Raw genomic sequence first — 25,414 nt, forward strand, 5'->3', positions numbered from 1 at the left:
TGTTGAAAAGATGCACATCACAATAGGGTCTTTGAACAAGCATTTTTTTTTGTAGTAGGCATAAATTGCGAAGGGGTGTGTGTGTTTTCAAAAGCTTGGAGAAACTTCCAGGGAGCTCCAAATGGCCAAATGACTAACTGTTCCCTGGTCTGATTCTCCAAGTGTCTAGGAATGCCTGTCCATTGTTCCCACTTTTATTTAGCACAGGAAATGCCAGTGCAGTGGCAGCAAACACAATTACTACATAAAGGATGGACTGGTTTTTGTCTGAGCTCAAAAGCTCCACTGTCCTGGATTTCTGGACCACTGGAATTTGGGAGCACTGAAGCTAGCACACCTAATCCCCAAACTGAGGGCAGGACAGATATACCCATAATACACTAGTGAGCTGCAGCTTGATAGGATGTTCCACTTGTGGCCTCGAATGCACTCCATAAAGAACCGACTTATGTGCCATTGCCTTAATTCAGGGTTAAGAAGGTCTCACCTCCCTTCAATAATTATGTCCAGCTTGCATCAAGACCCCTGCCTCCTTGGAGGTATGGGCTTATACTAGAATGGGGAAGGACCACAGCTCAGTGGTAGAGGATCTGCTTTGCATACAGAAGATCCAAGGTTCAATCCCCAGCAACTCCAGACAGGGTTGGGTATGTTCCTCACATCAAAACATTGGAAAGTTGCTGGCAGTCACTGTAGACAATATTAGCTTATACTGAGCCAGTCCATTGGGCCATTCTGATCCATGTGTTAGTTCATAAAGTGTTGATTAGGCAGTTGGCTTCAGAATATGGACATATCAAAATTCTCCTGCACTTCTGCTCTTACGCTGGACCCACTGCTACCTGTTTTCTTCTGCGTATCTTTCCATTCCTTATCCACTTCTAAGGATAACCAACTTAATCCGCTTAGATAATCAACAACTTTCTCTTATAATTTCCACAACAGCATGAAAGCGGAACACCTAAAAAAGAAGAACTGGTTCGACAAGATCTACCCCAAAGGATATGCAAATCCAAAAGAAGAGCTTCCTTTTATCTCTCCTGAAACTGCTGCCATAATCAATTCCATTGAGTGACCCTGAGTTCTAGCATGTGCGTAGGAGGTGGGGAGAAAATTCATTTCTCCGTATCAATTACAATGTCATGCTCATTCTACTTCTTCCAAGTGGCCAGAAGTTCCAGGGATAGAATGCTAATCCTGTCGCACCTTCTTTTGGAAGGAGGTCACTGAATCCTTATTAGAAAATTTTACATACTTGCATTCATTTACCAATATAAATGTCTCATTCTTAAACACCAGAGTCCATCGCTTCTGTGCCAGACCTTTGCCAGCACCTTAAGATGCTTATGGAGCCCACCTTCAGCTCTCTTCCATATTTGTCTGCCCCAAAATGCAGTTTCTCACCATTTGAAGGCACCAAGATCACACCTCTTTTAGCTAGTTGTGGTGGGGCATCCCCCTTTCAAGTTTTTCATTAGCCCTCTTCAGGCATTCAGGACATGTGCTTCCACACGTGGGAAGGATGCAGGGATATATTCAAAGACTCACAGAGTTGGAAAAGACCACAAGGGTCACATACTTCAACCCCCTGCAATGCAGGAATCATTGAGTGCAACAGCTTTCCCCTTTCTCCTCCCAATTGATGTTCCAATCATCTTTCAACTCACAGAGAATGAGCTTGAAAAGCGGGGAGCAACTTTGACTCTTAGCGGCTCCCTGCATGTTACAGACCCAGGGTTCTAATATATGTGGGACATGCCCTGATGTACAGGAACATCACCATTTTCAAAGGAACAAGAACAGGGGCAGAGCTCGCATGCTCACCCCGTGGTCCATTCTGAACGCTCCAACCATCCAGGAGATCAGTTACGGAGATGAACCTCGCTAACAAAAATGAAGGTTCTAGGCAATTCTGCTGAAACTATTAAGGCAGTCACTAGCAGTACCCACTGGCTCTATTAATCTGCTCTTGGCCAAACTTCCATTCTGACAATCATTTTATAAACCTCACAGTAACTAGCCTTTTATTTCAAAGAGGTGTGAGGACAGGGAGAGACCCCTGACTTTTCAATACTCCCCTTTAAATGGCAATCATCACCATACTCCAACATTCATCCAACTTCCCTTACCTGTGCTGAAAGACGGGAAGTTGCTGTTTCATTCTTTTTAAGGGAGGAGGAGAGAGTTCTCAGCAGGAAAAGACAGCCAGGACCCTCAGGAACGCACGACTTCGGCATTCCGAAAGAAGTCCTTCAGATGAAGTAGTGCCACAGATGCGCGGGCAAAGGGAATTCAGGATGTGTTATGTAAATTTCCTAATTAGATGTGCTATCAGATTGCTATCTCGCAAATAAAATGTTAATCAGAAGCTCTTCTTTTTGACGGATAAGGAGGGTTGGGGGAGAGAGACAGATGTTTCACTGCGGGATAATCTTACCGTACCCACCCTTGTTGCATTTTTCTCTGCAGGGAAAAGACTTGAAACTAGAGCAAGGCTGCTTACTCCTCATCCGTTCATGTTCTGTGTTCATTTGGGGGTGGAGGGGAGAGCTGTAGCTCATTGATAGAGCACCAGCTTTTTAGGCAAGAGAGCTCAGGTTCAAACTTCGGCTCAGGTTCAAACCCCGGCATCTCCATGTTTATTATTTTGATTTGTATGTGCATTTTAAAACCCTGGAAAATGAGATGCGGGGCATCTCCAGCTGTACAGGAACCAGATGGCTCCAGAGGGTGGACCAGAACAACGATGGGGGCAGATCTAATGTGCTCACTGCTGTGGTCCATTCTGAATACCTGAAGAGGGCACTGCCCATCCAGGAAGCCACCTGTTGAGAGGAACCTCCTTAAGAAAAATGAGATATAAGGGAAGATTCCAAAAAGGGATATTTCTATCCCAGACAAATATAAACATCAATGGCACTCAAGGGGTGGTATCAACTAAGTTTTACTGGGAGTAGACCCACTGAAAGTAATGAACATGGCAAAGATTCATTAATTTCAATAGGTTTACTCTAAGAAAACTTCAGTTGAATGCCACGCACTATGTCTTAAAAGCCATAAAATCTGCTCCATTACTGCAGGGTTGGGAAACCCATGGCCAGGCATACGTTCTTGGACTCCAAGTCCCATTGTCCTTGACTACTGGCCATCTTGACTGGGGCTGAAAGGAGCTGAAGTCTAACACAACTGGAGGGACACAGGTTTCCCCACCACTGCTCCAATGTTTCTCCTGTCCATTTTAACCTGTAAACTCTTTGGGTTGCAAAGATCTATCTATGTTACCTGTGCACACAGAGTGTGAACTGAGGGCACACCCAGAGCACAACCATCATGGCTAGCAGCCATTGATAGTCTTTTCCCTCTATGAATTTGTATAATGTTCTTTTAAAGCCATCCAAGTTTATGGCCATCACCACTTCCTGTGGGAGCGAATGCCATAGTTTAACTATGCACAATACCCAAGAATATTCAGCAAAAGCCCTTCCCTGCATTTTGATACCCACAAATAGCATGGATGCCATTTTTGCTCAGCCCTGGAAATATAATGTTAAGAAGAAGAAGAAGAAGAAGAAGAAGAGGAGGAGGAGTTTGGATTTGATATCCCGCCTTTCACTCCCCTTCAGGAGTCTCAAAGCGGCTAACATTCTCCTTTCCCTTCCTCCCCCACAACAAGCACTCTGTGAGGTGAGTGGGGCTGAGAGACTTCACAGAAGTGTGACTGGCCCAAGGTCACCCAGCAGCTGCATGTGGAGGAGCGGAGACGCGAACCCGGTTTCCCAGATTACGTGACTACCGCTCTTAACCACTACACCACACTTCGCTATCCTTTCTCTGCAGTAACAGCTCACACTTTAACTTCATTCTGTATCACAGTAGTTCCACAGAGAGTCCACCTATGCTCAGCTTCTAGATTTGAAGAGCATTGGACTTTGACAAGGGAGACCTGAAGTCCAGAGCTCTACAAGCCACAAAGTCCCCTGGATGACATTTGGTTCAATGTTTTCTCTGTGCTTGATTGACTTTACAGGGGTTGTCAATCTAACACTGGATAAGTCCCCTTCAAGCTCCCTGGCAGAAGGGGTAGTCAAGAAAGAAAGAATTTTGCAGTGCTTCATCGCAAGGGATAACAGCTCAATAATCTCGTCATTTATATTCACGGGGTCCTGATCCCTGACGACAGCCCGTAACAGACGCTTTAGAGGAAAGAGGAAGGTAACCCCAATGTGGGTAATTAAATAACAGCTTGCCCCACTTTGGAGTTGTGTTATGCCCTCAGGCACGAGGGGGGAGTTTACCTGAAGTCATCACTAAAGAAACCATATGGTGTGGCTATGGCCATGTAGACCAATTAAATTCTTCCAAACTGTCCTAGGAGTTTCATTAGTGAAAGTATTATTTGTATACTGAAAGAGCCTTTCGTATATAAAAAAGTTGCTGCAAAACTGCTGTAATAGCCAAGGAATATAACTGAAATGAGTCAAAGATGCTGTCATGGAAGGTTTGGAGGATGCAGCAGTCAGGAAGCAGAAGAAGAAGCTTTATAGAAAGGGAAGGGTTATAGAAGGTCCCAAATTCAATCCTCAGCATCTCTGGGTATGGATGGGAGAGTTCAGGGCCTGAAATCCTGGAGAGCCACTGTCAGTCAGAGAAGACAATACTGAGCTAGATAGACAAAGGGTAGCTTCCTATGTTCCCAAATAGCAAATCACAAGCTCCACCAAGACACAACTAAGTCTAGCGTCACCTAGTGACTAAATGACATACAATATCATTATCCACATGGATGTCTCTACATTTTGAAGGGTGAAAGACAAAACAGCAAATCTAAAAGGAAGATTGTGCTGCACATCTGGGTAGTATTAACGGCATTTACGGTATTTTTTTGGAAGCACAGCATACTCTTTCCCAAATATTAGCTTGCAAAATCCTGAGCATCACAGCCCACTGGGCACTCAGTTAGATTCATTTTTGCCTGCCTAAGATTATGACACTGGGGGTGAAGGTGGAATGTTCAATATTTGGCAGAACACAAAATATATGGGTGGTATATGGGTCAGATTGATAGATGGCACATTTTACAGAAACCCTAAAAAAACCAAAACCTTTCACCTGACTGACAAAGAGAAGAAAAATCACCACCCCCTGTTCATTTACAGAAACTGTATGAACTCCCTGCATCTGTCTTCATTTGCAGTGTCTTGCCCACATCCTCAAGGCTCCTTCTAAAGGAATCAGAAGAGTGAGCTCCCTGTAACTAATTTGCAGGCATTCAAGGCTCTCTGTACAAGCAAACTGGTAGCTGAGCCAGGAAAGAAGCAAACACTGCAAGCAGGCAGGAACACAAGAAGCTAATTTAAGTCCAGTTCAGACCACTGGTCCATCTAGATCAGGACTGTGTACGCCTAGCTTGGCTCCACCAAGCTACAACTCCAGGCTTCAGTGTCTGGCTGACCCTTGGGAAATTCATACATTCACTTGACCACTTTTGCGTCCCAGTGAAATTGTCCTTGCTGATGCTGGGGACCATACCTGGGACTCTTGGCATTTAAAGCCAGAGAAGAATTGGGGCGGTGTATAATTTAGCAGGGGATAGTGCTCAACCCATCCCCAGAATTAGGTTACTTCCATTTGATACAGTGGATTTGCCTGGATGTGTTAATGCTTAGGCAGCTTGTTGGAAATCTAAAGCATGCTATCAAGTCAGAGGAGCATGCTCCGAGGAGAATGCTTATATCCTCATGACAGATTCAGCCCACTTCAAAGCCAACTTCACTTTAACAACTTCCACAAGCTCTCCAACAGTTAAAGGTCAGCTGCCTTTTCCATTAAAGATGCATTTTTCATGGGCTTGTATCACACCAGTTTCAATTTAAGATGCTGCAGCTTGCAGCTTTGTCAGTCACAATGCAGTTCTCTTCTCCCAAGCAACAATACAATTCACCTCCCAAGGCAATGGAAGGTCAGTGCAAAAAAGGAGAGAAAAGGTTTCAGTCTGCTCTGCCTTGAATGCATATAGGTTTACTGTAAATGCCATGTTCTCTGTGTTCTCAACAATAGTTGCCCTGATCGAGCTGAGAGGTTCAATTAATAGTTTTATTAATGCATCAGATGAAATGTGTATATTATGTTCTTGCAAAATCCTTTATGAAAAGTCAACATTTGTCCTCTGGTTTTGGATCATAGGACTCATAGATCACACCACTTGTGGGTGGAGAGTCCATCGCTAGGCCTACAAACTTTGCTCCCTCAACTTCCTTGGACCCTGTGGAAGACTACCTTGTAACTTCTCCTGCTTTGAAGACATGCAGGAACATGCAACTACAGAATGACATGCGGGCCTTTTAAAGTTCACGGCTCTTCTAGGTGACAATGTATTCCATAGCTCAGCCAGAATGACTCATTACAAGCTGCCAGAGCCTTGCAGCAGAATGGGATTGTATTAGAGGGTAAGGTTAAGGAAATCATTGGGTGACTGGGGGGAGAAGAGCTTCAGCTGGAGGAGTAAAACTCAGAGGCAGTAATATCAGGATTTGGAGGCAGAGTGTGATCGCCAGCAACTGGCATTCTGAAACATACCACCTCTTATTCTGAACTTAGCATATAGCCATCATACCAGTAGTCAGTGGCAGTCTTATATTACCATATAGGATATTTTCTTGGAGTTGTATCCAATATGGCACTAAGTAAGCATCCCATGAACACAAGGATTTCTGCTTGTAAAATGGGACTTCCCCTCTCCCCCTAAATCTTTTTCTAAGGGCTCCCCCAACTCTCCAGAACAGTTTTGTGGAGGGTGCAGGTCATGCATGGGGAGAGGAGATGGAAGGAAGTCTTGTTTCACAAGTGGAACTCCTTGGGATGATGGGATGAATTACTTGAATACCAGCCTTGGGAAGCATGTTGGGTGGAAAGGTCTTGGAGGATTAAGAAAAATAACAATGATTCACAAATGCTTGTCCTATTTCAATACTACCACCTAGCAAGAAGGCTGTTCTCCGTAGCTGCTGACTGAGTATCTGACAGAATTTAGCTTGCATGGCTATAGCCAGGAGCAGATCAGGGATGGCATATGGTGGAGCAATAACTGGAAATGCCAGCCAATTTAAAAAGTCAGTTCAGAACATCACAGTGTGTGCTCACACAGGCTGTGGGGAAGCAGTTTAGGCATGCAACTGACCATCTGCTGAACACCTGCTTGGCCACTCCAAGTTACTTATCAAGGCCCTCACATTCTGATTCACTGGTCACCAATGTGGCACTCTTGAGGTCTTCCCCTGGCACCATGAAGCCTCTAAGCCACCCCCTCCCCACGGTCACGAGGCTGTGATTGTGGCTGAAAAGTACAGAACTGAAGGAGGAAGTTGGAAGAGTGATACAAGCTAATTCATATCAACATTCTGTTGGCATATAATTGCACAACTCAAACCTCTCTGTCTCTTGTTTCTCTCTCTCATTTTTCTTTCTCTTTTCAAAACACTGTGCACTCTTGAGATTTATTGGGAAACAATCAATATCTCCTACAATGTTTAGTAAACAAAACAAAACCCTCCATCTGGACAAAAAAGGAGAGTCCTAGCTTTGATTTTGTTCTCTAGATCGAATAATGTACACTGATTTTGCCATCAAGGCATAATCCCATGTTTTATCATGCCATTCTTTAATAGACAGTATATGCAAAAGTCTCCTCCGTGCTGTAGACTGTACAACTATGGAGAAGCTCATTCAGGCGCTAATTCAAGTGTGGTACAGGGATCCAAAAATCAACAGTGACTGTTCAAAACTAGTAGACTCCATGCCAAACCGTGTTCAAATGCTACTTAAAAATAGAGGAAGTCATATCTGTTACTAATGTACATATATGTGAGTTTAATCAACGCCTGAATGAGCTTCTCCACAGTCGTACAGTCTACAGCACGGAGGCGACTTTTGCATATAAGTCCACAAATTCTCAATGGGATTTACGTCTGGGGAATTCCCTAGCCAATCAAGTACCTGTATTTGCTGCTCTGTCATGAATTTCTTCACCACTTTCAATGTGTGACAGGGGGCTAGGTCCTGCTGCAATATCTCCGTACCGTCAGGATACCTCTTTTCCATCTCTGGAATAACTCTCTTTTGTAGAACAACTAAAGGAACAACTGGGTGCAGATATTTACCAGATCACATCTCTAGCACAAGTTATTTGGGCACCAGAGGTAGAATATCCCACAAACACCTTTCGCTTCCCTTGACATCATGGTCATAAAAAGAAATAACAACTATTTGCTGCATTTTCATGACATCCAAAATCTGTTGCTGGCGGCAGCTGCCTCACTCTGCCTAATGGTAGAAATGGCCCTGGAGATACCTAAACATGAAAGGGATGTCGTAGCACGGCTATCCAGAGATGAATAGAGATACAGATCCTTCCAAGTAGAGAAGGGGAAACAATAGCATTAATCAACTCTGAATAGGCAGAAATCTGTACAGGAAAGAAAAAAAACAGCTGATTCAGTTCCTCCTCTGTCTGAATAGCACAGCAGCTGGTTGATATTATCAGCAGTCAAGAACTTGATGGCACTCTGAAACTTCAAATATGTGGTTGAGGCAACTCATAGGCCTCTTAAGTAGCAACTTACAACCTGGAGGTCCTGTATGGAGATATGCTCTAGAACAGGCATGGCCAAACTTGGCCCTCCAGCTGTTTTGGGACTACAATTCCCATCATCCCGGACCACTGGTCCTGTTAGCTAGGGATGATGGGAGTTGTAGTCCCAAAACAGCTGGAGGGCCAAGTTTGGTCATGCCTGCTTTGGAACATAGGAGCTAACTCCTAGGGACTGTGGGGGCTTCAGCCCCCACAATAAAATAATTGAGGGGGTTGGGACCCCCCCCCAAAGTTGATGGACATTCCTATTCAAATGTTGTGTGTGCACTGTGTCATGGAGTCGATTATGTGGAGCGGGGCTTACCTGGGCCCCCACAATATTTCATTCAAGTTGGCGCCTCTGCTTTAGAAATTGAACCTGCATGCAAAGCAAGTGTTTTCCACTGAGCTTTGGTCCTCCACAATCAACACATAGAGCAATCACTTTCTTTCACAAGGACAGACCTTTCAGGGAGGGGACCGCATAAATGGAATCAGCCTCCAATATGTCCTAGAGGAGACAGTTAAAACACAGAGAATGTTAAATCCCATGGCCATTTGGGGCCAGCAGCAATTAAAATAATAAGCTTTAATTCTAGGTGGAGGCATCTTCATCTACTATGGCCCACTGAGGTCTTTTGTTTTACGCCAGAAATGTTCTCCACCTAAATTCTAACAATCATTTTGAACAAAAATTCCAGAAACTCCTCTATGAAATTCCTGAAAATCAGGTCCAGCCCCTTCTCCCTTATGGTGGCACCTAAATAAAGCTTTCGTGGAGATGTCAGGGTTTTGAAACAAACTTGCATAAGCAAACACACAGTTAAACCCCCCACCCCACCCCAATAATTGCCATAAAATGGTTTGGAATGGAAAGGCTCTGGAACTGAGTAGGTGTTGAGAACTATTTGTCATTGTAGATGTTGAGAACTGCTATTTATCACCGTCAGCACTCAGGTGTCAAAAGTGTCCTGGCATTGGTAACCTCAAGAGTGGATTATTGAAACATGCTCTATGTAGTGCTTCCCTTGGACTTAGCCTAGAAGCTGTAGCTGGTGCAAAAAGCAGCCAAAATTAATGCAGATTACTAAGGAGAAAGAGGTGTGGGAGGGGGACTCACCAGGTCTCTGGGACTGTAGTATAATGCATGATGTGAGTTTTGTGGCGGTGGTTGCTAAGACAGATTTATCCAGCAGCTAAGTGCTTTCATGGACTCTCTAAGTAGGACTCTAATGGCCATTTCTCAGCTGTCCTTGCTGTCTTACTGAATTACCTATTATCCAAGTATACAGCAAGCAGAAACATGATACTCCAAAACAGAATATCAACACAGGAGCCTAAGAAGAATCTACTGGATGCACCCAGGGTCTCTGGGTGCAAAGGAGGCCATAGAGTGTGCTTGTTGATGGTTGCACTGAGCATTAGGGTTAAGAAAATGAAGGTACGTTTGTGTGGGGGTGGGGGGAGAGAGAGAGAGATTGGCTTCAGACCCAGGAAGATCCATCCACATGTGAAAGGGAACTTACGAGCACAGATCGATGGACCTGTCAGTTTTGGTTTCTCTTTTTTCCAACCTTAAATTCAATTCAACCAATCTCCGCATGGGTTGGTGATTTTTCTGCATGAAAATCTGTATGCATTTTCATATGCATTTCTCAGAGAACATCATGAAAAAGGCATTCAGATTGCCTGAAAAGAGGCATATGCCGAGCGAAACTGTACATTAGGACAAAATTTCTCTGAATGTTTTTAACGTTCTTATTGTGTTGGCATCCATTCTTTGGTCAGAATGAGAGATTGACGCTTCAATTTGTGCATCAGTTTGGGAGATGCAAATTTGGTAAAAAGGTAAAGGGACCCTTGACCATTAGGTCCAATCATGACCGACTCTGGGGTTGCAGCACTCATCTCGCTTTATTGGCCGAGGGAGCCGGCGTACAGCTTCAGGGCATGTGGCCAGCATGACTAAGCTGCTTCTGGGGAACCAGAGCAGCGCATGGAAACACCATTTACCTTCCAGCCAGAGCGGTACCTATTTATCCACTTGCACTTTGATGTGCTTTCGAACTGCTAGGTTGGCAGGAGCTGGGACCGAGCAACGGGAGCTCAATTCATGGCGGGGATTCAAACCACCAACCTTCTGATCAGCAAGTCCTAGGCTCTGTGGTTTAACCCACAGCGCCACCCGCGTCCCAAGCCACCCACATTAAAATGAGAATGGAATAAATCTCTCCTTCATCTCTACCCATCTCCATCTCACTAAAATGGAGTTTGCATTAGCAACATGCAAGCAAGGGCATTCTTAGGGCCCACCACCAAAACATGGGCCCTGGAAACCTGCCGCCAAAGTCCTGACACCTATTCTACATAGGTGAACCTGGAAGAGGGCAATAGGCCATAGCTCAGTAGGTAGAGTATCTGTCCAATCCCTGGCATCTCCAGTTAGGGCTGGGGAATGTACCTGTCTGAAACCCTGGGAATCTGCGGCCAATCGCTGTAGACAACATGGCATGGGGTGTGGGTGTGTGTCAGTCTTGGTATAAGACAGCTTCCTATGTTGCTAAATTGGGAAAGGGAGATGAGTGGCCTGAAGGCAAGTAACTTGTCGCCCCTCCCCATTTATTCCCCATTTGCTCATCCTTTGGAGTCGCTTGAAGGAGAAGTACTTTTACATGTTCACCCTTGCCTCCCGAAATACACTTTGCCTCTTTGTTTTCCCAAGACTTACTCAAGGCACAGACGAAGCCAAGATTGCAGCCTGTAGTAATCATATACTATATCATATAATACTAAATATAATCCCCCTGCTTCCCGCAAGCTAGTTCTGCGGCTGATTCCAAATATAGGGTATTTAAACGGAAATGGCACTGTTTTATCCATTTGCTGGAGCCTCTGCACATTTCTACATGGTCCAGCAGTTTCCGGCGCCTCTTTGTGACATTCAGGCTGGAAAAACTGCAATGGCAAGGTTGCAAACTAACATTAATTGTCCTTCCGATCCAGGAAAGACAGAAGGGCTCAAGCGCTTGAAAGTGGAGGTGTGAAGTGGCAGCTGGCTTGGCTCCCCCAACCCAACCGACATAAAAGGAGGACACAGAGCAACACTGAGAAGCAACACTGAGAAGCAACACTGAGAAGAGCAAGCAGCTGCTGAAGGCAGAAGCCCACATAACACTGTATTTGCTTTTCATCTCTGGAAAGGTCTTGAACAAGAACATGTTCATAGGAAGGCAAGGACAAGGACATCTTGTCCTGCATCCCTGTTCTCACAGTGGCCAACCTGGTGCCTATGGAGAGCCCAGGAGGAAGACCTGAGGGCAACAGGCGCTTGCCCAACTTGTGCTCACCAGCTTACTGCCGCCAATGATGGAGGTATGGAAACAGATGGAGGTCAGTGGGAGGGAGGGAGGCAAAAGGAAGCTTGGTAGCAAAGTTAAGAAAGAGAGGAGAAGAAGGCAGTGTATGATGCTGAGGACGATTATTAGAATCTCAAGGTCTACCAATACGAATCAAGTGTAAAATAGTAGCATAGGGCATGCAATCAGTGACAGCACCCCACGACTAGCTCCTGAGATAAAGGTAAAGGGACCCCTGACCATTAGGTCCAGTCGTGGCCGACTCTGGGGTTGCGGCGCTCATCTCGCTTTATTGGCCGAGGGAGCCGGCGTACAGCTTCCGGGTCACGTGGCCAGCATGACTAAGCCGCTTCTGGCGAACCAGAGCAGTGCACGGAAACGCCATTTACCTTCCCACCAGAGCGGTACCTATTTATCTACTTGCACTTTGAAGTGCTTTCAAACTGCTAGGTTGGCAGGAGCAGGGACCGAGCAATGGGAGCTCACCCCGCCGTGAGGATTCAAACCCCCGACCTTCTGATCAGCAAGTCCTAGGCTCTGTGGTTTAACCCACAGCACCACCCATGTCCCTAGCTCCTGAGATAGTCTGCATATAAAAGTATCAACACCATCCCTATTTTATCATAAACTCAATTTGTTCCCTGCTCTTTACTATAAGGTTCCAGTGCAGGTCACAACATCCGGTGCAGTTTCCGATTGAGTGCAGGAAGCTCCTGCAGCCAATTGGAAGCCGTGCCTTGGTTTTCGAACTATTTTGGGAGTTGAACAGACTTTCGGAATGGATTAAATTTGAGAACCAAGGTACCACTGTACATTAGAACAGTTTAAAGCAATTTACAGTCACAATAATAGAATGGGTTCACACACACACACACACACACACACACACACCAGGTGACAAAGGGCAGAGTACAAATATGTATCTTCAGCATTCATTGAAAGCTGCATACTTTCTGTGGGGAGTTCAACAAATTAGGAGCTGCCACAGAGAAGGCCCCCTCCCAGGCCTCTGCCACCATCCTGAGCTTCTGAGGGCAGTGGAACCCTCTTCCAATCTTCCAATAGTTTGCTTTACAATATAATGTCAGGACAACCATATGTCAGAAGTGCTCTGATGGTGTTTCCTGCTTGGCAGGGGGTTGGACTCGATGGCCCTTGTGGTCTCTTCCAACTCTATGATTCTATGATTCCATAAATCCCACACTCCAATACAGTAGCAATTTAATCTTTTTTTGACCTGCATTCTTATCCCATTACTTTGATCTGGATTATATAATTTTGGGTGAATGTGTTGACTCTAAGATAATCTTTTTAAAAACAGAAACAAAACCCTTGCAAAACCCCATTACCAGCCTCAGAAAACCCGACTCAGGGAGATTGCACTGAAAGAACACCTTTTAATTATTGCTACAGACTTTTATAACAGCATTGCTTAGTTTTATCCTCAGTACAAAGATGCTTTGGGGTCTAATATGCTCCATTTAATGGGAAAGTAATAAAGGCATCTAACACCCTTTTCTACTTCCAATTCCAAATACTAGGGAATATACTGATAGATTTTAAAACTAACAGTAGTGGGCATTTTTGGCTGTGTGCTAGTTGGGAACCAGGACTATTAGAAACCTTTAAATACCCAGATAGAAAACATGTCAGCTTAACACCTTCTTACACTAATCAAAACGAGTAATATGCTATTGAGGAGCAAAGGATCCTGGGAACTTTAGATGGTTAAGGGTTCTGGGAGCTGTTAAGAGACCCCTCAGCACACTTACCAATCAATAGCACCCGGATTCTTGGGGTGTGTGTGTCAGTAACTGTTAACGTAGTATAAGAGTTCATAAGTATATGGTGTGGCTGTGGCCTTTGCCCCCAGAGTACTTCTTTGAAAGCAGCTTTCCCCTGCCAACAATCTCTAGATTGTAAACTTACTGAGGGCAGAGACCACCCCTTTTTCTTTCCTATTTAAAATGTCACTCTGCAAACTGATGGTTCTGAATACATCCTTACATGTGTAGCGCAGCCCACTACACCTTTTAAAATGTTTTCAATTTCAGATCAGTATTTAATAATAGCAGCAGTGCTAACAGCAACAACTGCAATATTCAGTTATATTCAAAGTGCATTTCCTTTACACTTTCTCTTTCAGGAAACTGAGACCTAACCCGTCTTCCAAAATGCAACACTACAGGCAGAGAAAATGAGACTGACAAGCTGAATTTTTCAAACATTAGGCTTCATTTCCCCATACCCTGAGAGTGTTATGTTGTAAGTAAGATGTGTGTTTTGTTCCTTGTGAAAATAAATATATATATATCACACTGCACAGTCTAAAGCCAACACGGCTGTACTGAAATGTGGTGTTATACTGCTTTTCTATTAATTTGTTATTATTATTTTTAAAAAATTCTACAAAGAAAACATCTATGTGCTTAGAAGGACTCTTACACTGTGCACCATCATAATACTTTATTCAGCTTTTGGTTCCTTATTCTTCTCCTCATGACATTATATTAATTCAAGTAATTAAAAAGGCACCACAAAGATTTGGCAGGGTATTGAAGCAGAAGTTTCTGAATAAGATTACAGTGACTGACAGAGAAATTGTGTGTGTGTGTGTGTGTGTGTAGTAGGGGACACATGCAAGCATTTGTGTATGTGTGGAGCAGATTGAGAGAAGTACAGATATTTTTCAGTATAACTAGTCATGGAAGAATCAATGAGAATTTAGTTTTCCATTTCTCAGTTTATCTTTAGCATAACCAAAGTAATCAAAGTATAAAGTAATCAAAACTTCACATCAAAATTACATCTTAGAGAAATAAACATATATAGGGTGATATCCAAGTAAGTTGTACTCAGAGTAGACTCATCGGAATTTGAGTACACTTATTTTACAGGGTCTGCTCCATATATGACTATCGCTGGATACCACCCATATAAATCACACACACAAAAGTGAACGGGGAGAAGGAGGCTGTACAATCTTTTTACATAGATCTAAGATTTTGCAATATAATTCATCCCCATTCCTCAGTAAATGCATCATTTAAAAAGTATACTGTACTAAAAGGACACCACACTCAATTTTTCCCATGCAAATGTCAAATGCAGCAAAGCCACCAAGCGTGAGGCAAGGGAATACTTCCTACCCACCCCAAAGAAATTGGTACATTAAAAGAGAAGGAAAAAGCACACAGGAACATTGCAAGGTCTCCCATCTGTCCATACTTTTAGAACGATGCCTGTGAAAAATGAACAGCACACCTCACTTCTATAAAAAAGCAACCTCACTAAGCAGTCCTCCAGCCTTCGCCTGAAAACTTTATAATCCAAAAGGCAATGTGTGTAACTTTTCCTTTCCTTTTCCTGCCTGGACTTCGAGAGTCCATTGTGTTGGAGAGACTTAAGGGAAAAAAGGATCTCACCTGTACTGGGTGGTACCAGCTGTGGGGGCAGGTGCAATCCGTCCACCATTCCCCTCCTGCCCCTTTTGCCTTAGCTAAGGTTTTCGGGGGGCTTTTCTGCACATTGTCCCACGACGTGCTACACTTAGTCCTGGGCTGCGTCAGAGTTGGACCATGGGGTCCGGAAGCGGAGAGTGGCAACGCCTGCGGACGACAGCAGCCCCCCTGGGAGTTCTGCCGCCATCCACAGGGATAGTGGGCCTCCCTAGGCAGTGTTGGCACACCTCTGGCAAGGTCAGCCCCTTCAGACCCCCTGCAGCAGCTGTGCTGCCTAGGAAGATAGGCGTTCATGTTGCACCGGTGTCAAAGTTCTTCCCAACACACGCACACCCTCCCTCTCTCTTCTTCTCTCAGCAGATGCAAAAGTCCTGTTCTGCAGAGCCTCCAAGTACCTTTGACAGCTGCTATAAGCGGAGCATCGTGGGAGCCCGGAGAGTAGAGCTGCACAGCATCATCTGCTGGCTAGTAGCTCTTTGTCAATAGATGACTCAACTCGCAGAGCAACTTGACAGCATCCCTGCTTCAGGCAGAAGCAATCAATGCTCTACACAGCTGGGTTTACAAGGCTAAACTACAAGACCCTCCACTCCCTTGTGGAATGATGAAAAGAAAGTCATAGGAGGATCCTAAGCAGGGGAGGGGAGCTACACAATTCAGTTTCTCCTCCTCCTTTTCCCAAGCAGAAAAGCCTTCCCTCCTTCTTTTTCTAAAGCAGATATGCATGCAGTTGTCATCAGAATAGCCCTTCTGTAAGGAAACAGAACAGCTAGCCTATGAAAAACCAGAGGGTAATAAACAGAAGGGTCATCAAGAAACACACACACACGCACACACACACCATGTATCTCATCTTTACAATCGGAAGAAAGCAGATTTTAGCTTGGCTGGGAAGGAATATGTGTGCTCTGGAATTTCCGAGATAAGAAGCTCAGGTGGTGATAAAGGGTGGTAAAGGGAAGCCATGTCATGTTTTGTTTACTGTATTTCGATACTGCGCGTCTGGTTTACAGTGTAGAGTAATGGCCAACCTTCTAAGAAACATGATGCAAAAGAAAAGGGAGGGCAGAACAAAAGCCAGGCTTTCAACTCTTACACACTGCCCTGTAACAGCCACATGGAATGATCACTTTGGCAGGCAATTTGGGAAGAGGAGGAGACAAATGCCAATTGGTCCCAGCCAAGATAGGCCTGTATTGTCTCACCCTTTATCACCACCTTTGGTGGTGATAAAGGGTGAGACAAGATAGGCCTGTATTGTACCACCCTTTATCACCACCTTTGACGCAGCCAGGTGGGATGGGTGTCCATGCAGCTGCTTCCCGCAGAGCTAGCAATAAGAGCTGTCTTAACTCATCTTCTGCTGCAACGTGAAATGAATGTTTCCTGATGGCCCTGTTTGTGGCCTTCCCAGAGGTAATTGGTTGGCCACTGTGAGCACAGTGGGGCAGGTGAAGGTGTCTGGTTTTGCTGCTGCAGATTCACCATGGAGGAGGAGTTTGGATTTGATATCCCGCTTTATCACTACCCTAAGGAGTCTCAAAGCGGCTAACATTCTCCTTTCCCTTCCTCCTCCACAACAAACACTCTGTGAGTGCCAAAGAAGGACAGAACTTTTTTTATGTATGCTACAACAGCAGCAAGAACACTTATTGCAAAGTATTGGAAGACACAAGATTTACCCACTCTGGAAGAATGGCAGATGAAGGTGATGGACTACATGGAATTGGCAGAAATGACTGGCAGAATCCGAGACCAGGGAGAAGAGTCGGTGGAAGAAGATTGGAAGAAATTTAAAGACCATTTACAGAAATATTGCAAAATTAATGAATGTTAGAATGATGTCTGAATGAAGTTAAGTGGTTTTAGCAGCAATGTTATTAAGGTGTATGTAAAAATGGATTGTTAACAGGTGAAAATCCAAACATAATTTATTAAGTTAAAGGATTAAGATAAAAACAAAGAGGGAAAGAAATTGCTGAATTAATTAATAGAACTGAAATACAAAAAAGGGAGGTGTGAGGAGGTCAGGGAAGCAAGGAAATGAAATGTAAGGTACAGAAAGATTGATGTGTTTTTTAAATGTTTATTATCTTTTTTCTGTATTTCTTCTTCTTTTTTATTTCTTTCATTTTTCCTTTTCTCGTTTTCTTTATGTAATCTTTTCTTTGAAACTTTAATAAATATCATAAAAAACACACTCTGTGAGGTGAGTGGGGCTGAGAGACTTCAAAGAAGTGTGACTAGCCCAAGGTCACCCAGCAGCTGCATGTGGAGGAGCGGGGAAGCGAACCCGGTTCACCAGATTACGAGTCTACCACTCTTAACCACTACACCACACTGGCTGCACCATTCCTCCTCTGGTCACAGTTGCGGATACACAACCTTGACTACCTGTTTTCATGCACTACGGTTGTCTGCCAGGGATCCCCACATGATGTTGCCAACCTTCTTGTCACGGTTGCAGATGTCTTTGTAACACAAAGCTGGTCTGCCAACAGACCTGGTGCCTGGAGCCAGCTCCTCATAGAGCACGTCTTATGATTGCCCTCCATATTACAGGTGGGATGAATGAGGCTGAGAAAGAATTGTGTGCTTAAAGCTACCAAATGAGCCCACAGAATAGATGAGATTCGAACAGGGTGGCTTCCTGATTTTTGCTCTGTCCCTTATTAGAAAGCATGGCATGCCGTAGTGGCTATCAGAAGAGAACTTGTGGTTTTCTAGGAAAAGAGTTGTAGAACATAATGTGACGAAGCCGGGGATGACTCAGCTTCCCATTAAAATTTGCATTCTTCAGCAGCAGCTAATTGATTTTTGCATCCAGAATGGAGATTTATTTTTAAAACCATTTAAAGGCTGTTTGTTTGTAATACACTATTGCCGGGTTTAACGCAGATGCATAATATGTTTGACTTAATGGTCTCTGGAAGAATTCTGTTTGGTTCAGTGATTAATAGCTCTCACATGTGTGGCAGATAACAACCCCAACAGAGAGTTATAATTAGCATAGGACAGAGAATGAGAATTCGTAGCCCTGCAGGTATAGCTGAACTACAACTCCCATCATCCCTGACCATTGACCATGCTGGCTGGGGCTGATGCAGAGCTGGAGTCTACCAACATTTGGAGGGCCACAGATTCTCCATACCTGCCATAGGAGAAGGGAAATCATGACCTGAGAACCACCCAGTCCTCATATTTAAACACAGATTTCTTCCTAGTCAAGGACCGGAAGGTATTAAACCTCAATAACTAGCTGAACTGTTGGCACAGTCCTTATTCCTACACCTTACTGTGAGCTTAAGCATATGTTTCTGAAATAAAAGCACAATTCCCCCATGTTTACACCTGCTGACATTTGACTCTAACCCTTCCTCTGTTATTTCCTGTGTCAGATTTTTAGAACCTGTCATCTTCTACATTCATAGCACGTATCAGAACCACAACATAATAATGAACTGATCCATCGATTATGGTTTTGGAGCCCCAGAAGTGACTTTAGTCCACATTGCCTAATTTTTTTGCTTTAAAAAGTGCATCAACCCCCCCCCCAAAAAAAACACACCCTCAAAAACTATAAAGCATAGGATTTTTTTATTCACATCAGTGACTTTGACATTTGCAACAATCCAGTATAGCAATGTTAATCAAAACCTGAGATGTACTGTAGTAGTAGTAGTAGTAGTAGTTGTTATTATTATTATAGTGGAACAACTCCATTGAAAATGATGGCAGTGGTTACCCAGACCTCCTTGCTGGTTGCAAAGTGATCCCCATAGCTGCTCAAGCTTCAGGGGCCCCCAAATGCAGCTCCACCGTGGGCTTTCCACAGTCCAAGCCAGGGATCTTTCACATTGCTTGCTACTTGGTCCTTTGTAGCAAGTCAAATTTTAACTGGTGGCCTAAAGATTCCTTCAAACAAGGAAGGAGACAACAGCTGGAGAGCTTCGAATTCTATGAAAAGGTCTTCCAAAGGCACCTTTGTTAGGGAAACCTCTAGTCCATGAACCACAAACCATCTATGCACTGCATACAGGTAGATGACCCTTGGGTTCTCTTCCAATTCTACAATTCTGTGAATCTTATTTATGGTGCTAGAGGCTTTTCAACCATCACTGATACATTTCCGCCCTATTCTGTGTCTAGCAAGTGAACCCTACTGAAGAACTAATTTCTCATTTCACACAGTCCGTCTCTGTGATGAAAGAGGAATTTCTAGCGCCACGAACAATGCAACGTATGAGTTAAAACCATGTTTTCCACCTTGCTAGACGCTCTCATTACATAGCTTAATATCACGACGAGCATAAAAACTGTCATGTGCAATAACGGAAATACTTCATTATAGCTGTAACAATGCATTACTACATCTATTATGCAGTAATGAATTACTGCCACCAGCCACTATTGCAATACAGACCGCCCTTGGCGCAGGCACCGTGCCTTGTGCTATGTGTCTTATTTGCAATGTAACCAAAAGCTAAAAACCACAAACCCATTTGCAATGTAACCAAAAGCTAAAAACCACAAACCCATTTGCATGCCTGATTGGTAGCAGTACAATGTAGGGAAGATGGGTTGCGTAAGAATTTTTTTTGCCCATTGCACTGATTATCTGGCAATATTTGTTCTAAATTTTGGCCTTGAAGTTTCCAGGTTCTGAGCTTTGTCCCCCCCCCCCCAAAAAAAGCAAGAATTTTGGTCTTCTGATAATTTATTTTGAGGCACAATAGGCAGCTAATTTTCTTAGCGCTCTTCTAAGCCCTATGGGGGTTCTGGATAGCATTACCATGTCGTCTGCATAAAGCAGAACCGTGATGTGCTAACTTTGGAGGGTGGAAGTCAAGGTTATGGAGAGTGGTTACCCGGTTATTTAAATAAAAATTAAATAATAAAGGGGCCAAAAGGCATCCTTGCCTAACACCCTTAAATGTTTTAATGGGGTCTGTTAAGTGCCCTAGCCGGCTGCACCTGACTCTAAGGGCCGTATTTGAATGTACTACCTGAATAGTAGCCTTCTATCAATGGTAGTGGCCCAAAGCTTGTCCCAGAGTCTGGTCCTGGGAACTGAGTCAAAGGCTGCTATCTGGCAGTAGTTTTTGGCTATTCCACGATGTAGAGTGGAATCAGAGAACTAAAGAGTTGGACAAGACCACAAGGCTCGCCTAGTCCAACCCTGTGTAATGCTTGAATCTTAGGCCCAATGTGGGGTTTGAATCCACAATCCGGAGATTAAGAGTATCATGCTCTCCTGACTGAGCTATTCCAAGATCAGGACAACTGACTGGGTATTTTCAGTTGGACATACCATATTTTCCCGTTTATAAGATGCCCCCATGTATAAGACGCCCCCCATTTTTGGGGACTCAGATTTAAGAAAATGGGTGAGATGTATCCGTGTATAAGCCGCCCCCTAATTTTTGACATTTTTTTTGGGGGGGGGGACCTAGTCTTATACACGGAAAAATACAGTATATTCATTATGTAAGGGAAGAAGCAGAAAACAGAGCAGCAGTGGCCACTGGAATAAGCACATCTGTCAATTTGTTTCTCTCAGTTTCTCATTTCGCCAGTCTTGAGCCCAAGTTCTCCAGAAAGAAAGAAAGAAAGAAAGAAAGAAAGAAAGAAAGAAAGAAAGAAAGAAAGAAAGAAAGAAGACACTCTGCAATGAGCTCCCTCCAGGTGCCAACACTGGCACCAACAGAAGCACTGTATCTGCTAGCATCCACAGAAAGACCACCTCCTTCTCTAGAGGCCCTCTCAAGTGTTGAGATTAGCAAGGGGGCCCACTGTGTGGTTCTGCTACCCTCAGAAGCTTAGGGCAGTGGTGGCCCCAAGAGGGCATTCTCTGAGGCAGCCCCTAAGTTGTGGAACTCCTTCCCCACAGATGTACATCTAGAATGTAACCATTATATGGGTTACATTTTTTGCTGAAGGCACACTGCTTCACCTTTGACACTGATCTTTCACATTGGCCTTTGACATTGATCTTTCAACCTATCATCTATCCATCTATAAAATTCATCACATAATGCATATCCAGAACCACCAACTGTCATTAGAAAAACCCAATTTGTGGTTTTAATTCAATAATAACAATATTAATATTAATAATAGTAATAATAACAACAATAATAGAATTAGAACTCCTCACCTTAATTTGAACCAGATATACGACTGTGTATTATGTTTTCCCTCTATCTGTCACAATATGATTCATAGCTTAAGTCTGACCTACTTCAATTGGACAGAAAATGTCAATCAATTTGGGGTACAATTTTTTATTTTATTTTTACATTGGGTAACACAAATGTCGTTCATCCATTGAAACTGCTCTAAAATCACAGCCGATCACCACAGCTACATCCATCTCAAACACCGAGCATGCAAACTAAAAATAAGCATCTAGACAAAATTGCTCTGGGCAGAACACGCATATGGGAAACAAAGGCACATCTGGGAAAATAAAAATTACTAATCAAGTTCTGAGAGGAAAAGCCAGGAGCCAGGGAAGAATAGACTCTGATGGAACAGATTTTCCCCTCCAGCCAGAAGTGCAGAAAGAAGATGGAGACTGATGAAATCGTAATCACCTTACAGTAAACTACAGTTGGATAAATACTATTTACACTCCACTCCCAAGTTTCTCAAAAGGATGCAAGGAGGAAAAAGCATGTACAGTGGTACCTCGGGCTAAGTACTTAATTCGTTCCAGAGGTCTGTACTTAACCTGAAACTGTTCTTAACCTGAAGCACCACTTTAGCTAATGGGGCCTCCTGCTGCAGCCGTGCCACCGGAGCACAATTTCTGTTCTCATCCTGAAGCAAAGTTCTTAACCTGAAGCAATATTTCTGGGTTATCAGAGTCGGTAACCTGAAGCGTATGTAACCTGAAGCGTATGTAACCCGAGGTACCACTGTACCATCAAGCACGGCAGGCAACAAAATTTCATGATGTTCTGCAAAGGTATCCCAATGTTTGCCAGCTCACTCTATGTGGATTGCCCCTCCACTTAAGTCTTAAGAGATAGGGAAAGAATTTGTTTGTTTTTCTTTTCACAGTGTACCAACCCAGACTTGCTGGTAGATTGAGACACAACTCCTGGTTGGATTGCTCATTTCTCCAGATTTTGCCATCCATTGCTGGCATGCAAGAAATGCACACAAAACTATGCATTTCATATTTAAAATATGCATATAAATCACAGATTTTACTGGTAAATGCATTGAGGAGCACTGAAAAGCCCCCCTTTAAAAAAGAAGTATGCACAAATTGTCTCCAACAGGATGGAGCAGCATGCAACAGGAAGCACACATCACTTTTATTTCCATTGCATCATGAAAATAGTCCAACAAAATGAAGAGAAAGAAACTAAAAATTAGAATTAGGCCAAAAATTGAAGAAGAAAAAAGGCTAAGCTTAAATCTCAGAAAAGGATAGGTCTCGTCCCCCCTTAAAATTTATGCACATTTATAGTAATATTTTAAAATGCATAATGTTCTGTTCAAAGAAATTTCTGTATGAACAATAATTTTTGTTCACTCAGAGAACATTTTCTGACAACTGACTAACAGTCTTACTTTGGGATATCTAAAAGCTTTAACATCAGAGTAACACAAATTAGAGACCACTGTTTTAGTGTTCTCTGTTGACCAAAATCAGCTCAAAATACACTATCCAGGCCTTTAGTGCTCAGAAATTATCTTTTCATGATACTCCTCTCAAGACTACCCGATTCACTGTCCTTTCACATTTCACAATCCCTACTTATGTTTTCAAAAGGTGGGAACAAAAGTTGTCTCTGTACTCCTACCTCCTTGTTATTTTTGCTGGCTACCATCTCCTCCTCCTCCCCTGCCTCCCCCCCCCCATGAAGCAATGTCATCACATAGTGTCATTCCACGGGATTGTGGGGAAGCAAAATGGCAGCCAACAGGAGGTGAAGAGCCTTGCTGTTATTCTCGGGTCCTGTTTACGGGCTTCCATAGGCATCTGGTTGGCCACTGGGAGAATAGGACGCTGGATGAGGTGGATCTGGACCACTGACCTGATCCAGCAAGCTCTTCTCTTGTTCCCGTGTAATCGGGTTCTGAGTTGTCCAGTGCTTTATCTGTTAACAAGACCCTGAACATGGGCCAGTAACTGATCAGCATCCAGTGCAGTTCCTTCAGCACACATGCAAAATGTCTGTGTTAGACATGTGGCCCAACAACCATGACCATGCCAAGAGGGTGAAGGAAACCCAGAAGGGGCTAATCAAAGATCTGGAAAAGCAATTGAGAAGGCCTGCTTGTAATGGCTTCCAAAGGAGAAAAGCGATGGCAAACCTAGTCAGCATCTTAAAAAGCAGAGACATCACCTTGCCAACAAAGGTCCATATAGTTAAAGCTATGGTTTTCCCAGTAGTGATGTGTGGAAGTGAGAGCTGGACCATAAAGAAGGTTGATCGCTGAAGAATTGATGCTTTTGAATTATGGTGCTGGAGGAGACTCTTGAGAGTCCCATGGACTGCAAGAAGATCAAACCTATCCATTCTGAAGGAAATCAGCCCTGAGTGCTCACTGGAAGGACAGATCCTGAAGCTGAGGCTCCAATACTTTGGCCACCTCGTGAGAAGAGAAGACTCCCTGGAAAAGACCCTGATGCTGGGAAAGATTGAGGGCACAAGGAGAAGGGGACGACAGAGGACAAGATGGTTAGACAGTGTTCTCAAAGCTACCAGCATGAGTTTGACTAAACTGCAGGAGGCAGTGGAAGACAGGAGAGCCTGGCGTGCTCTGGTCCAGGGGGTCATGAAGAGTCAGACACGACTAAACGACTAAACAACAACATGGCTTTCAAAAACTATTATGGTTTACCGCAACTGGCAGTAGCTCTTAGGTCAAGATCTCTCCTGGACCTACAGTATAGAATCCTAAATCTGTAGATGCCAAGGATACATGGAGCTCTCCCCAAGATGTCTTATTAAACTTGCACAAGGATCTTGAAAAACGATTCAAAGATCAATTCCACAAGCAAAGCACTGTGCCTTTTAAGGTTTTTCATTTATTACAGAACCAGAAAGAAGCTGCTGGTTTTGGCTCTTTCCAATTCAAAGTGTCCCTGGCCACCTTGAACATGTAGGAATTTGATTGTGGAAAGTTAACATTTTATTTAAGGGGGGGGCATAGTGATTAAAGCCTGTGCTACTGAAGGCTTCTTCATTAAAGATTTAAATTACTCTACCAATAATGCATTAACAGGATGAGGACTCCAGCAATCAAAAAATTTGAGATAAAAGAAAATCCAAGGAGTGTGTAATTTCTTCTTAATAGGCAGAGCTGACAGTGAACATTAATTTGGATTTTATAACTTGGCTGTATAATGGATAGTTGATAGAACCAATTTGCACCTTCCCATGGCAACAGGCTATATGTTATTGAAGATACTGAAGCAGTCATAGAGACCTTACCCCCAGGTCTATACAATGGCCAATGGTAGTTTCAAGCATGTTAAATGACTCAGCAATACCTAATGGCATAATGATTGTTTTAATCAGATTCCCCAACGCAATACCATAAGTTACTTTTGGCTTTGTGGGAAAGTATCTATTTCGCATGCAGAAGGCCAGAGGTTCACTGCTTTTGGGGGGGGGGTTCCTTGGGGGTTCCCCAGCATGTGCCTACTAGCACTCCTCTGTATGCAGCCAATCCATGACAGGAAACTACAAGAAGACAGCAGCTGGAGGAAATGACTCTTGTTTCAGTTGTCTCTATACTAATGCACAGAGTATGGGGAACAAGAAAGATGAATTGGAGTTCTTAATACAGATGGCAAATATGACCTAATAGAAATTACTGAAACCTGGTGGGATGGGGCTTGTGACTGGAATGTAGGAACTGAGGAATGTAGCCTGTTCAAAGGAAATACAGTGGTACCTTGGGTTAAGAACTTAATTCGTTCTGGAGGTCCGTTCTTAACCTGAAAC

At 43.6% G+C, this 25,414-nt stretch overlaps 1 protein-coding gene across 29 annotated transcripts in view; it reads right to left on the minus strand.

Moving 5' to 3' along the window:
• The window catches only part of DLG2 (discs large MAGUK scaffold protein 2), a 921,944-nt gene that overhangs the window by 338,933 nt on the left and 557,597 nt on the right, over positions 1 to 25,414 (minus strand). The window contains exon 8 of one of the 29 annotated variants that reach the window (XM_082219075.1): positions 15,408 to 15,590. The exons of the other annotated variants lie outside the window; for them this stretch is intronic. Coding sequence (XP_082075201.1) covers positions 15,408 to 15,590 — 183 coding nt within the window. The remainder of the gene's footprint in view (positions 1 to 15,407; positions 15,591 to 25,414) is intronic. 29 annotated transcript variants of the gene reach the window in all.

The sequence above is a fragment of the Podarcis vaucheri genome, assembly GCF_965113315.1.
Source record: "Podarcis vaucheri genome assembly, chromosome: 4".
In the NCBI taxonomy this organism is placed as follows: Eukaryota; Metazoa; Chordata; class Lepidosauria; order Squamata; family Lacertidae; genus Podarcis; species Podarcis vaucheri.